Raw genomic sequence first — 12,111 nt, forward strand, 5'->3', positions numbered from 1 at the left:
CCCGCCACTCATGAGCAGCCTCTCAACCAAGGATGAGGGGCTGCTAAGTTCCGTAGAGCCAGGCGTCTGCTCCCAAGACTTCCTTTTGCTACGGAAGGGTGTGCGGTGTGGATTTCCCCAGGAACCAGCAGGTCTGGGAGCCTGGGCTGGCACAGTCACATGTCAGCAAGGCCGTGGCGGAGAAACGCTGAGTGGCTGCCCAGTCTTGTGGGCACATGGCACAGCGCCTCCTTCTTGAGGAACCGTGGGCCTTCGACGTGGTCGGAGTCTAGAACTTCCTCAGGGGCTAAAACTCCCAGGTGGAAGCTTGCCAGTGCGCCTCCCGGGTCAGTCGCTCAATGGGGCCTTATCCTATTTTTAAAAATGTCTTTATTGATTTCTTATTTTAGAGAGAGAGGAAGGGAGAGGGATCGAGAGATAGAAATATCGATGAGAGATGAACATCATTGATTGGCTGCCTTCTGCACGGCCCCTACTGGGGATGGAGCCCACAACCTGGGCATGTGCTCTGACCGGGAATCGAACCAGTGACCTCTTGGTTCCTGGGTGGACGCTGAGCCATACTGGCCAGGCAAGGGCTTTATCCTAGAGAAGATGCATGATGGGAAGAGCCCTGCCCTCCCACCCTCCTGCGGTGGCTCTGCAGGCACTCCGACCAGCAGTAAGCGTGTGTGTGCTTTGGGGTTTTGCCAAGGGAACAGGTACTCAGAGTCGATCCCTGAAAAGCCCATAGTGTAGGGGTCTCCGTCAGGCGGCCTGTGAGCTGACATCTGCTGGTAGAGTTCTGTTAGGTCTGCGCACATTTCTGTTCGTTTTAGTCCAGTTGGTTAACTGGACCCTTCAAACGACTAGAGTTTCATAGGCGCCTGACTTTTAGGTGAAAGAGACGGGTCGCAGAGAGCACAGGCCACAGGCAAGTATTTAAAAGACCCGCGTTGACCTACCCCAGGAACAGTGCCCCGCAGCCCAGACTCCGGCTCTCCTGCCGCCCTCTCACGCCTCAGAGCCACCACCTGCCCCGTGGTCTGGTCTCTCCTCCTGGTTGGACTGTAAATTCTTTGAGGGCAAGGAACTATATTTTATGCCACGTTTAATTCCACGCGGTAGTTGGCACGGATCTTCACATATCTTAGGGTGTGAGCTATTTGGCAGTGGATTAGAAAGTGCCGCACGGCATCATTAGTGTCGTGGTGTGGTTAGACCAGTTGAAGCCATTCTCCTCGGTTTGTTCGGCGCCCTGAAGCCTCGTGGGTTTGGGTTTGCATCGCTGTCCGCCCAGTGCCTGGCAGTGTGAACTTGGACACGCACTTCACTCTCAGTCTAACCTGCAGGCTGTTGTAAGAACCAGTGATTAAATATTTAAAGTGTCTGACAGCTGCTGCTGCTGCTGCTCTGTCACTTGTCTTGCAAGCGGAAGTTTCCTGGCTTGTAGCTTGTTATCCCACAGTTGAGAGCTCTTGTCTTTTCTGGAGCTGCATTTCCATTTGGAAGTAGATAGCTCCTAGTACTTAAGGCTGGCTTCAGTGAAGGGGTGCTATTTGGCCAGAATCTTGAAAGATGAGTAGATGCTTAAAAAGCAGAAAAGGATGGAAAGGCACTTCAAACAGAAGGAACAGCGTGTGCGGAGACCCAGGGGCGTGAAGGAGGGTGGCAGGTGGAAGAAGCTGATGTTGGTTGAATGGGGGATGTGCCCCGCGGGCAGTGGGCCGACGCAGGGTAAGGACATGGGCAGGAGCCAGGTCTCGAAAGGTGTTGCGTGAGACGCTAGATTTGAGCTGTTCGTAACAGTCAGATGGGCATTTAGCAAGTTTCTTCTGTTCCTCATTAATTTCCTGTAAGTTTTCAATCAGCCTCTGAACAATAAATGTTTAAATGGGTTAATGAACTTTGAGCCAGAGATAGGGGATAGGAATGGACCGTTTTCCCAGCAGGTTAACTATTCTTAGAGAAACATCTCACTTTATTCATGGTGACGGGCAGCGGACAGTCTCTGGCCGCCACTCTCCACTGTCCCCCCTAAAGGTGCCACGTACTGAGATGCCGTCCGTGCTGGTTGGTTCCACGTTCTCTCGTAGCTTGTTTTTTGGCCTCGAGGTTTCCTCGGTAGGTGAGTGTAATACCTGTGGACATCACCCGCACAAATTCATGCTAGTCGTCGTTGGCGTGCTCAGGTGACACAGGCAGAGGTCCCAGCAGCCCTATCGTGTGGGAGCAGGGCTCGGCGAATATGGCGATGCTCTCCTTGTCCTGTTGTTGGTGTTGTCTTTGCCTGTGAATGAGCTGGGGTTGGGGACATGGTGATGAGGAGCAGTCTCTGAGGCAGAGCCTCTGTCTCCGCCTTCACTTGTGCGTTCGAGGGAGTATCGCAGGGGGAGGCTCGTCGAGGCGTCCTGCCCATTGTACTGGGAACAGCCGATGGCGGCTGAGCCTTCGCTTCTCCCCACCCGTGCTTTTGGGCTCCTTTCCCTGCCAGTCTCTCTCTCCTGTGCTCCTCTGTCTCTCTTTCCATTAGCGGGGCTCAGCAGTTCATCTATTGTTCTTCCTGTCTGGCTCCCTCAAATCCAGCCCACACCTCTTCAACTCCACATCCTCAGTCAAGTGCGTGCAAGCTGTTATTTCATGTTAATTGGGAGTTCTTCTTCCAGCCAAGAACCTTGCTTGAAACTGTTCCCTAAGCTGAGGTGTGGCGGTGGGCTCTGGCATTTGGGCATCATTAACGGGCCCGTGGGCACTGCTCTCGGAGCCACAGCGCCGCCTGTGCGGGGACACCGTCCCCACCAGCTGGAGGCCCTCCCTGGGGCAGGCACCCTCCGAGCCCGGCCGAGCCCGAGGAAGTGGGGTGGCTCCCAGAGAACATCGCCCCGTCCTAGGCAGGTTTCCGAGGCCAGAATTGCTCGGCAACCAGCCCGCATCCAGGCGGGCCTTGGCCTCTGGTAGGTCTCCACCAGAAACTGACAGGTGACCCTTGGCACCTCTCCTTCTGTGGTAGCACCTCTCCCCGTTGACCCAGTTTGGTGGGAGGTTCTGGTAGAAATGTTCCACCACCTCGGGACCCCGGAGGAAAAAGAGACTTTCCTCCTCCAAAGGGCCTTCAGACGAGGCCATCACGCTGCAGGTGGCTGAGGAATTCTCCCTGATGTCTAACTTAAACCACTAGAAACATGTTTCTTTATATCCTGGTTTATAGAGAAAGTAGTCGGTGAGCAAATGCTGATTTCAGGCCCATTGACCTCCGAGCACAGCTCTAGGCGCCATGGAGGTGAGGCCTGAGACAGGGGTTGGGGTTCTGTTACCGAAGGGAAAGAAGCACCAGCCACTGAGAAGGGGTTTTACAAAGATGGCATTGACATTGTTCTTAAAGGGCCAAACGCAGGGCCAGGTGCACAAGGGGAGGAGCTCCTTCCTCTCTTCTCCTCCTCCTCCTCCTCCTTAATAACAAGCACCAGCTAATCTGGTCCGTACTGGGTAGAGACTATGAAGGGGTAAAAGTGTATTAGTTGAAGACTTATTTGATGAGGTGGGGTTTTAGGTGAATTTAGGAAGAATGAAGAGATATGTGGATGAGTAGAGATTAAGATTGAGAACATGGCATATATATTCATAGAATTATGACAGAGCCATAGCCTTGGGCCAGTGAACTCTATTAGCAGGAGTAAAGGGTCCATCGGAGGGATGCTCAGACCAGGATGTGCCATAGGCGTGGCCAGTGGGCAGAGTGCCTTAAAGGACTCAGTGAGGGATTTAACTTATTATTACAGACAGTAAGGAATCACTGTAGTTTCTTGAGCTGGGAATGAAAATTATTTTTGGAGATTTTTTAAAATCCTCATCCGGGGATATTTTTCCAATGATTTTTAGAGAGAGTAGAAGGGAGGGAGGAGGGTGAGAGAGAGAGAAAGAGAGAGAGAAAGATCAATATGAGAGAGACACACACTGATTGGTTGCCTTCGGCACGTGCCCCAACCCAGGCCAGGGATCAAGCCTGCAACCACGTTATGTGCCCTTGACTGGGACGTAATCAAACCGTGACCCTTTGGTCTGAGGGCCAATGCTCTAACCCAGGGGTGGGAAACCTTTTCTCTGCCAAGGGCCACTTGGGTATTTATAACATCATTCATGGGTCATACACAACTATCAACTTAAAATTAGCCTGCTATATTGGGTCAAACATTTCATTAACTCACCCCTAATGCCTTGGCAGGGCCAGACCAAATTATTTCTAGGGCCTTGTACGTCCCCACCCTTTTAACCACTGAGCAAAACCAGGGCTGGAGGTCTTTATAATACGGTTACTTGGAGTTGTGCAGGTCAAGGGGTAGGAAGACCATGAAGAGGTGCCGGGGCTCATGCTGGGGCTTTCGCAGGTCCTTGATCGTGATGAGCGCAGGACCAAGAGAGCTGATGTGGACAGAGAGACCTAAGTAAATGTCTGGGTGGGAGAATGCTGAGGGTCCCAGAAAGAGAGAAGGGTCTAAGCTCAGCGCTCAGAAGGTCTGATGGAGGTGAAGCCATTGGTGATAACAAAAGTAGGGAAGAGACCGCGGTTATGGAGGGAGGTGGTCAAGTCCTGGCTGCTAAATAGCAGGCTGGGAGGACAGAGAGGGGAGGGGTCGCCCTTCCTCGCGGCGCTTCAGCTCCAGCTCTTCGAAGCTCATGAGATCTGTCCACCTTCCATGGTGAGGATCGCTGTGGAAGGTTAATTGCAGATATTTACATCAATTGAGACACATCTTCTGTGTAATTTTATAGACAAATCAAGATTAGCTTTCAATGAATTTTTGCAGCTTTGCAGGAAAATTGGTTTTGTTCTGAAAAAGCATGCTCTTAATGAATCCCTGTGTCCTGAATAAAATTAGCCACTCCGATGAATTTCGCCCGACCACACACGGTCATTGCCTGCACTGGCCTCAGGTGCGGCTCCGACGAAGCCCCGTGCTGAGCCGGGAACTCCGGAGCCCTTGTTGGGGTGAGGCCTTTGGACGCCCCATTCTGGAGCGAGTGCAGTCGCTCCTGAGTGCGAACCAGGCCTCTCCCTCGGGTGTCAGCTGTGTCCTCTTCTCCCTGTCTCCCCACCACAGACTGCTGTTCTCCAAAGTGAAGTTGGAGTCACTGTGCCGGGGCCCGGATGAGGCGCTGCTCACTTGCAAGCACATGCTACAAATATGGAAATCCTGCTACAACCTAACCAACCCCAGGTAAGAGGCCGGTGGGGCCTGTTTCGTGTGGGGCTCGCCTGGGTCCCTGCCTCTCAGTGCCCTCTGATTGGCAGTGCGCAGTGCCCCCCAGGTCCCCACACAGCAGATGACAGCGGGGAGCCTCCCACGCTCTCTCTTTAAGGGGATTTTGTCCTGGTGGCTGGTGAAGCCATAGGTCATGGGTTTCTTTTGCTTTTGCTGCCATGGTGGCCACTCGGCTCAGCTCACAATGGATGACCATCTGATGATTTATGGGTAGGCTAGTCGGTTATGTTCCAGATCGGATTCTTACAGGAATATTTAAAAGACCTGCATAGACAAGAGGCCACATCCTCCTAAGGAGAGTAGAAATTGCTATGGGCGTAGTAAAGTGCTATTTTCAAAAAGTTAAAATTATGACTCAAATAGAAATTAAGCATGTGTCAAAGATTTTATTTACCTCATTAGCTAAAGAGGGAATCAGTAAAATGGTAAGGCTTGTTCAAAGAAGACTTTAAAAATAGATACGTTGAAACAAATTTGCAAATACATGCAAAAACACTGTCCTGTAGGACAATGAAATATGTTGTTTGGGATTATCTTTTGTGCAAGGTGGAAATCGATTGTATCTGGACCGGGCGTGGTCAGCGGAGTCACTCCTAGGGCCCCACCCTTCAGAGGCAGATCACCTGGGGGCGTGCACTGTCCACCCCCGGCATGTGCTGAAAGACACCCCTTAACCTGCTATGGCCATGTTCAAGCCTGGGCAGTTCTTTCTGCTGCATGTCTAGGTTACTGATGCACCTGCCCTATCAGGCAAGTAATGTAACAAACAGGGATGTGACGATTCCAGTGAATTCAAACAACTGCTCCTACATTCAGAGTGTTTTTCATGCTCGTAGGTAGATGTATGGCAGCTCACATTATGCTCTTAAAAGTTGGGAGCCTAAAATGTGTGACTCAGATGGTACATGTGGACTAAGGGTGTGGCTTGCTCAGTCTGGCCCCCCAGGAGGCCACCACATGGCAGTGGCCGTGGCCCCCAGCTGCTGGCCTGGGGAGAGGAAAGGTGGGGTGGGCAGCAGGGAGCAGCAGAGTGAGTGTAGGTGGGGCTGCAGGTGAGATTCTGTTTCACAAAAGTTTCTGCAGTTAAGAAACATGTCATGTTCAGGGCCCTGCTAAGGGCATGGGTCCTTGGGAACTGACATTAACAGACGGGACCGCAGACCCCATGGGGGAGCAGCAGGAGGGGGCTTATGCTGGAAAGCCACGCAGTCCCTTGCAGAGCTGGGGGGCAGGACTTAGACAAGAGTTCCCTTCGTAACCATAAATCCTCCTCTTGATGAGAAGCCTATTTTTCCTTTTGTGGGTATGTTCTGAAAATAAAGATCATTTTAATTTTTAAAAAATTCTCCTTCTCTAAGTCTTTAAGCAGAAATAGAAAATGCTCATATTTATGCTCCCTACAGCCCCTCCCTGCTGGCCTATCAGTAACAGCAGGTTTGGGGAGACTCCGCCACAAGCCCAGCGAGCAGAAGACCCTCCCCAGGCCGCTGCTTCCTTCTGCGCCCGAGCACGGTCCTCTGCCTGTGCCCCCTTTAGAAATGAGAAAATAAATCCACCCGCGTGCGCATTGCCAGTTTCCCCTAGTTTCTCCACACTTCTCCCACCTCCCCACATTTCCTCCCACTTAGCAACCAAGAATATTGAATGTGAAGAGAAAAAAAATAGCAGAATTGGAAAGCTTTTTAAAAATACTTAACCAAATGCCTGGGCTGTGTCCTTACTTCCTCTGTTTCCTGAAGGGTCTTTGAGGCCTGGAGCTGGAGGAACCCTGGCTTCAGGCGCAGCGGGATGGGGGTGGGGGTGGGTAGAGGGGGACCCATCACAGAACTGCACCCTCCAGCTACTCCTCCCTCCAGCTACTGCTCCCTCCAGCTACTCCTCCCTCCAGCTACTGCTCCCTCCAGCTACTCCTCCCTCCAGCTATTCCCAAAGCCTGAGGGAGGGGGTGGTAAGCAGGCAGCCCCTTATTAAGGAGCTTCCTCTTTTTTAAAAAAAACTTTATTTATTTTCTCTGGGATATAAATAAATGTTTCTCCTGTAGCCCTTACCATTGTGCAAATTTAGACATCCTCCCCGAATGGTGGGGAGACTGACCTTGGCAGGAGAATGGAGCTTCCAGAGGGGAGGGCTATGTCCTGACAGGGACGGCACGCATCGCAGTTCTCCAGATCAGGGCAGCGCTGGGTGCAGCAGCCGTGAATCTGCGATCGATCGGGTCACGGGGTTTTAGAAAAGGGTGGGATCGCATGAACACGTGCGTGAGCAGCATCCCTGCTTAAAAAACAGCAGCAAAAATGGAGCAGCAAGCATCTGGGCAGGAGGCCGTTGGTTTCTACCTGGAGAAGGTCCACACTGACTTCTGGGCCTGATCAGCAGGGGGGGAGTGAAAATGGGGGTGGGGTGGTTTGGAGCCTGATCAGGGGGAGGGTGGGGGTGGGGGCTCTGCTCAACCTGCCTGGGCTCCTGCCCCTCCCACCTCCATCCTGAGGCGGGCGCAGGCCTGCAGAGCAGAGGACAACACGGGCAGTAGCGGGGCCGGATGAGAACAGATGCAGCTTCGTGTTCTCTTCAAGGCCCTCTTCTGCTTGAAGGAAGAGCTCTCTGAGCTGGTCACTGAACCGCACGTAGACAGCTTGCAAAGAGCGTCCCACCTGCCTCCCGAGGACGTGTCTCTTGCTGTGAGCAGAATGGCGGGTGTGTTCTCACGAGGGTCCCCTTGGCAAGGTGTCTGTCCTTGCAGAAGCCTGGATTTGCTTCCCTAGGTCTGCAGTTTCGCTTGCATTTAGGATAGAAATTCGTCTCCTGTTCACTCTCTTAGTCGTCTCTAAGGCCCCCTCCGCTTGTGCGTTGTCACTTGGCCACCAAAGACAGTGTGACCTCTGACCGGCCAGAGCCCCACCTGAGGCCCAGCAGCTCCTGGACCGCACAGGACAGCCTCAGCTAGGGAGGCTTTCCCTTTGACACCACCGTTCCCATGCGGTCTTCAACCCCGTGCTGTTAGCCTTGCAGGACAACCACTGTCCTTCCATTCGTAGGAGATAAAATTAGAGCTAAGCAAGCAGTGAAGTCAATAGTAGAGCTGAGTGAAACCCAGGTCTGACACTAAAGCTCCCTCCACCACCATTCTGCCTCTCTGAGTGGACAGCCAGCTTCTTTGTTTAAATATGTTTCTATTGATTTTTTTTAGAGAGAGGAAGAGAGTGTGTGTGGGGGAGAGAGAGAGAGAGAGAGAGAGATGAATTGGTTTCCTCCCGTACACACCCAGATCGGGGAGTGAACCTGATTGCCTCCCTCTCATTGGCCTTTCCCCATCCCCCTAAGTACACAGGATGTAACCTGGGCCTGTGCCTGACGGGAATTGAACTGGTGTCCTTTTGGTCTATGGGACGATGCTCAACCAACTGAGCCACACCAGCCAGAGCCAACTTCTGTTATTTCTGTTTCTTATTGTTAACCGCTCCTTTCCCCCGCTTGTCACTGCCACGTGGACCATCTCCAGCAGGCAGCCATGTGATGGGAAGAAAACTTTTTCTCCCTAGTTCTTACTTCAATCACTCATTAATGAGTATCATTTAAAGTTTGGGGTTTCTTTTTTTAAGATGGTTGCTTTGCTCTAACCTCAGTTGGAATTTGGGGGCCCCATTTCACACTAATGCACAGCCATTTTGGTGGAACTTTTCCTTTACAAAGTGTGCCCCGATTCCATCTGGAAAGTAGCCCTATAAAGTGGGAAAACGTCATGTGATGTCATACCCATTTTACTGATGGGAAAATTTGAGGTTTGGGATGTTGGGAACTTGCGTTGGCTCTTGTAATCCAGCCTTCAGCATCCAGCAGGAGGCCAGGCATCGGGTGTCCTGTCCAAGGCCCCCTCTCACATCAGCTCATTGTGTGCCAGGCACCCCCGGAGCTGGGAGGAGGCAAAGCTGTGACAAGAAGTCCAGGTTCCGTCTCCTAGCCCAGCACCGGCTTGTCTCTTGGTTACCCTCTGTGTGGTGAAGAAAGATGGAGGATGTCCAAGAGAAGCTTCCGGTCCCCACGGTAGCTTTAGCCATCACTACAGCTCACCCTGATTTGCAATCCTGGTGGGGAACGGAAATCATTGCTGTGCACATCACATGGGAGGATGTCTTCAGCTTATGTACCGTGGATTTGGGGCTCCTTACAGTTTTCTCTCCCTGAACCCTCTCGACCACTGACCGGGAATGGTTTCCTCCCCTTGGTGGGAGTGCCTGGCAGCCTAGGGCCCCCACAGAGAAGATGCGAGATACCTGGGGGGCCGGGAGGTCCGCGGGAGGGGTCCAAGCAGAGGTTACCGGGAGAGAGAGGAAGCAGCTTCCAGGCTTCCGGGAGAGACACTGGCCAGAGTGAGGGAGTGACGGAGACTCGGGGTGGGCAGGGCCCCCTTTGCCGCTTCTTCCACATTCTCATCCATCACAACATTCAGAGTGGAGACCACGGCATCTCCATGTTGAATAGTTACGCCTATGTTCTGTTTTCAGAAGGAACTAGGGAACGTAGCCAAATAGAGTTTCCCGGCTGATGGAGGGGAAATAAACGCTGTGTCATTGTCAGTGGGTGAAGGTCACAGGTTAAGATTTTGGCCTCAGTTGGGGTTTCTACCATTTGGAGTTGGAGGAGGTCCTTCACCCGGCTTCCCCGCCCGCCCATTGCACCAGACGGCTGGGAATTCTCCAGAAATCAGCCAACCACACGGCACCCAGGTGCATGTCTGTAGGTATATGTAATGACACCTGGGTGTGCCTAGACACTATACCTCTTCTGACTCCTCTATCTGATGGGGAGTCTCTGCGGCACAGGAAGTGGCCTTGCCCAACGTGACCTACTTGATAGGACAGATGTAGAGACAGATCCCCGCTGAGTCCCAGGACCCAGCATCACACGTGGCAGCCAGTCCTGTGCTCCGAGACGTGGTGAGATGGAAAGCCTCCAGGACTGTGGCTGAAACGGACATTTCTGATCCACTTTCTCGGATTTGGTCCATGGAAGCCCAGGCATACCCTCCTTTTCAACACCAACAGCTCAGGGCGTGTCTGGGATCCCCAAGATGATGGAAAATGCCCTCCATTTTGAGATAACATCTTCGGGAAAACTCCTAAGTGGGAGCCATTGCAATATTCATATTTTTGTAATGTTTTAGTAATGTTTGCATTAAAAACACATAGACCCGTGCTAGAAACATTTAGTCAGTAATGTGTTCAATGAAAATTTGTGTGTACTTTTATGTTATCTGCTGCTCAGAGACATTTATTGTTTCTTGGTGGTGGAAATAACTAATGGGACAGTTTCCGGAAAACATGTGCCCAGGGATGTAGAACGTCTGAGCGGCCCGGCCCTCTGACCTGAATGAAGCAGGCTTCCTCCTGTTTCCTGTGGATTTCTCCAGCTCCAGCCTGCAAACCATATTAAGTTTCAGACCAAATCTTGTTTGTGCCACTTTTCGCAACAGCTGCAGTGAGGAAGGAAACTGTGTTCCTTTATTGTAGAATTTGAACTTCTTAACAAAAAATATCACCCTTAGGGCCCCCAGAGTGATAACAAATGGACAAAGAAACGTATTAAAGACTCACAATTCAAGAGGCAAATCAGCTTGTTTTGGGAGGTTCTTTGATGGAATTATCATGAGAGGAAAAAAGAAGAATAGTATTGTTTTTGCTTACAGGCTTCTCAAAATTTTAAAGAACAACAACAACAAAAACAGGAGTCTGTATAGCGGAGGTCCCTTAGCTGTGTGTCCTTCCAGTTACGCCTGAGGGGGTCCCCTGTGGGAGAAAGCTGGAGAGGGGATTCGTGCAGGAAGCGGCCACCAACCTGCTGGGCTGCCCCCCCCCCGCCACGCCCACTTCTCCGGCTCAGGAACACTGGGCGGCGCTGCGGCTCCAGCCCTACCCACAACCTCCTCTTCTTCATGTGCCAAACGGGTATCGAACACCCAATTTATCTTAAAGGCTTGTTCTGGGACACAAACGAGGCCATGGCTGTGATTGCCCTTTGAAGAGTAGGGGCCAGGGGTCCTCGAATCCACCTGTACATTAGAACCTTCTGGGGAGCTTTGAAAAGTGTTGACTGCCCCCAGAAGTTCTGATTTTGTGTTCTGGAGTGGGCCCTGGGCATGAGTGGTTTTAGAAGTGCCCGGCGACTTCCCTGTGTGGCGAGGGCTAAGACGCACTGGCGCCGAGTGGACACATGAGGAGGGCATGTACAGGCATGATGAGCTATGGACGCGGAGTAAGGTGGATGGGGCCCTGGGTTTGTAGTTTTTATATTTTACTAGAGGCCCGGTGCATGAAAATTCATGCACTGGTGGGGGGAACCCTCAGCTCTGCCTGCCCCCTCCCACAGTCCGGGAGCCCTCAGGGGCGGGAGGCGACCAGCGATCAGGGGAAGGCGACACCCATCACACCTCTGCTGCTGCCACTGCTGGCAGCGCAAGCTTCAGCCGACCCTGGTTACCTGAGCCTCGGGGGGCCCTGGGCAGCTGGGGGGCTGAGGGGACTGGGCACTGCCTCTTGTGGCTGTGGGCGCTGCCATCTTTGAGGGCAGGGCAGTCAATTAGCATATTCCCTCCTTATTGGCTGTGGGCGCCACCATCTTTGAGGGCGTGACAGTCCATCAGCATATTCTCTCCTTATTGGCTGTGGGCACTGCCATCTTTGCGGCAGTGTGAGGGTCAATTAGCATATTCCCTCTTTGTTAAATAGGATGATGACAAAAAGGCTGAAATCAGCAGGGTCTGTGGGTGTGGTTGAAGCCATGCTAGTGATGTTGATGGCTGAAAGCAGTCCCAGCCCCAGCCAGGAAGCAGGTGCTCTGTAACAGATGAAAAGGTGCCGAAGAACATCAGAAACGC

The 12,111-nt window shown here is 52.2% G+C and overlaps 1 protein-coding gene across 6 annotated transcripts in view; it reads left to right on the top strand.

Annotated features, from left to right (window-relative positions):
* The window catches only part of TTC7B (tetratricopeptide repeat domain 7B), a 191,992-nt gene that overhangs the window by 131,021 nt on the left and 48,860 nt on the right, over positions 1 to 12,111 (top strand). For all 6 annotated transcript variants that reach the window (XM_070414930.1, XM_070414946.1, XM_070414963.1 and 3 more), the window contains one exon: positions 5,079 to 5,195. In XM_070414930.1, coding sequence (XP_070271031.1) covers positions 5,079 to 5,195 — 117 coding nt within the window. The remainder of the gene's footprint in view (positions 1 to 5,078; positions 5,196 to 12,111) is intronic.

This window comes from Myotis yumanensis, unplaced genomic scaffold (assembly GCF_028538775.1).
Source record: "Myotis yumanensis isolate MYYU_CA2020_CCGP unplaced genomic scaffold, mMyoYum1.0.hap1 SCAF_1, whole genome shotgun sequence".
Classification (NCBI taxonomy): Eukaryota; Metazoa; Chordata; class Mammalia; order Chiroptera; family Vespertilionidae; genus Myotis; species Myotis yumanensis.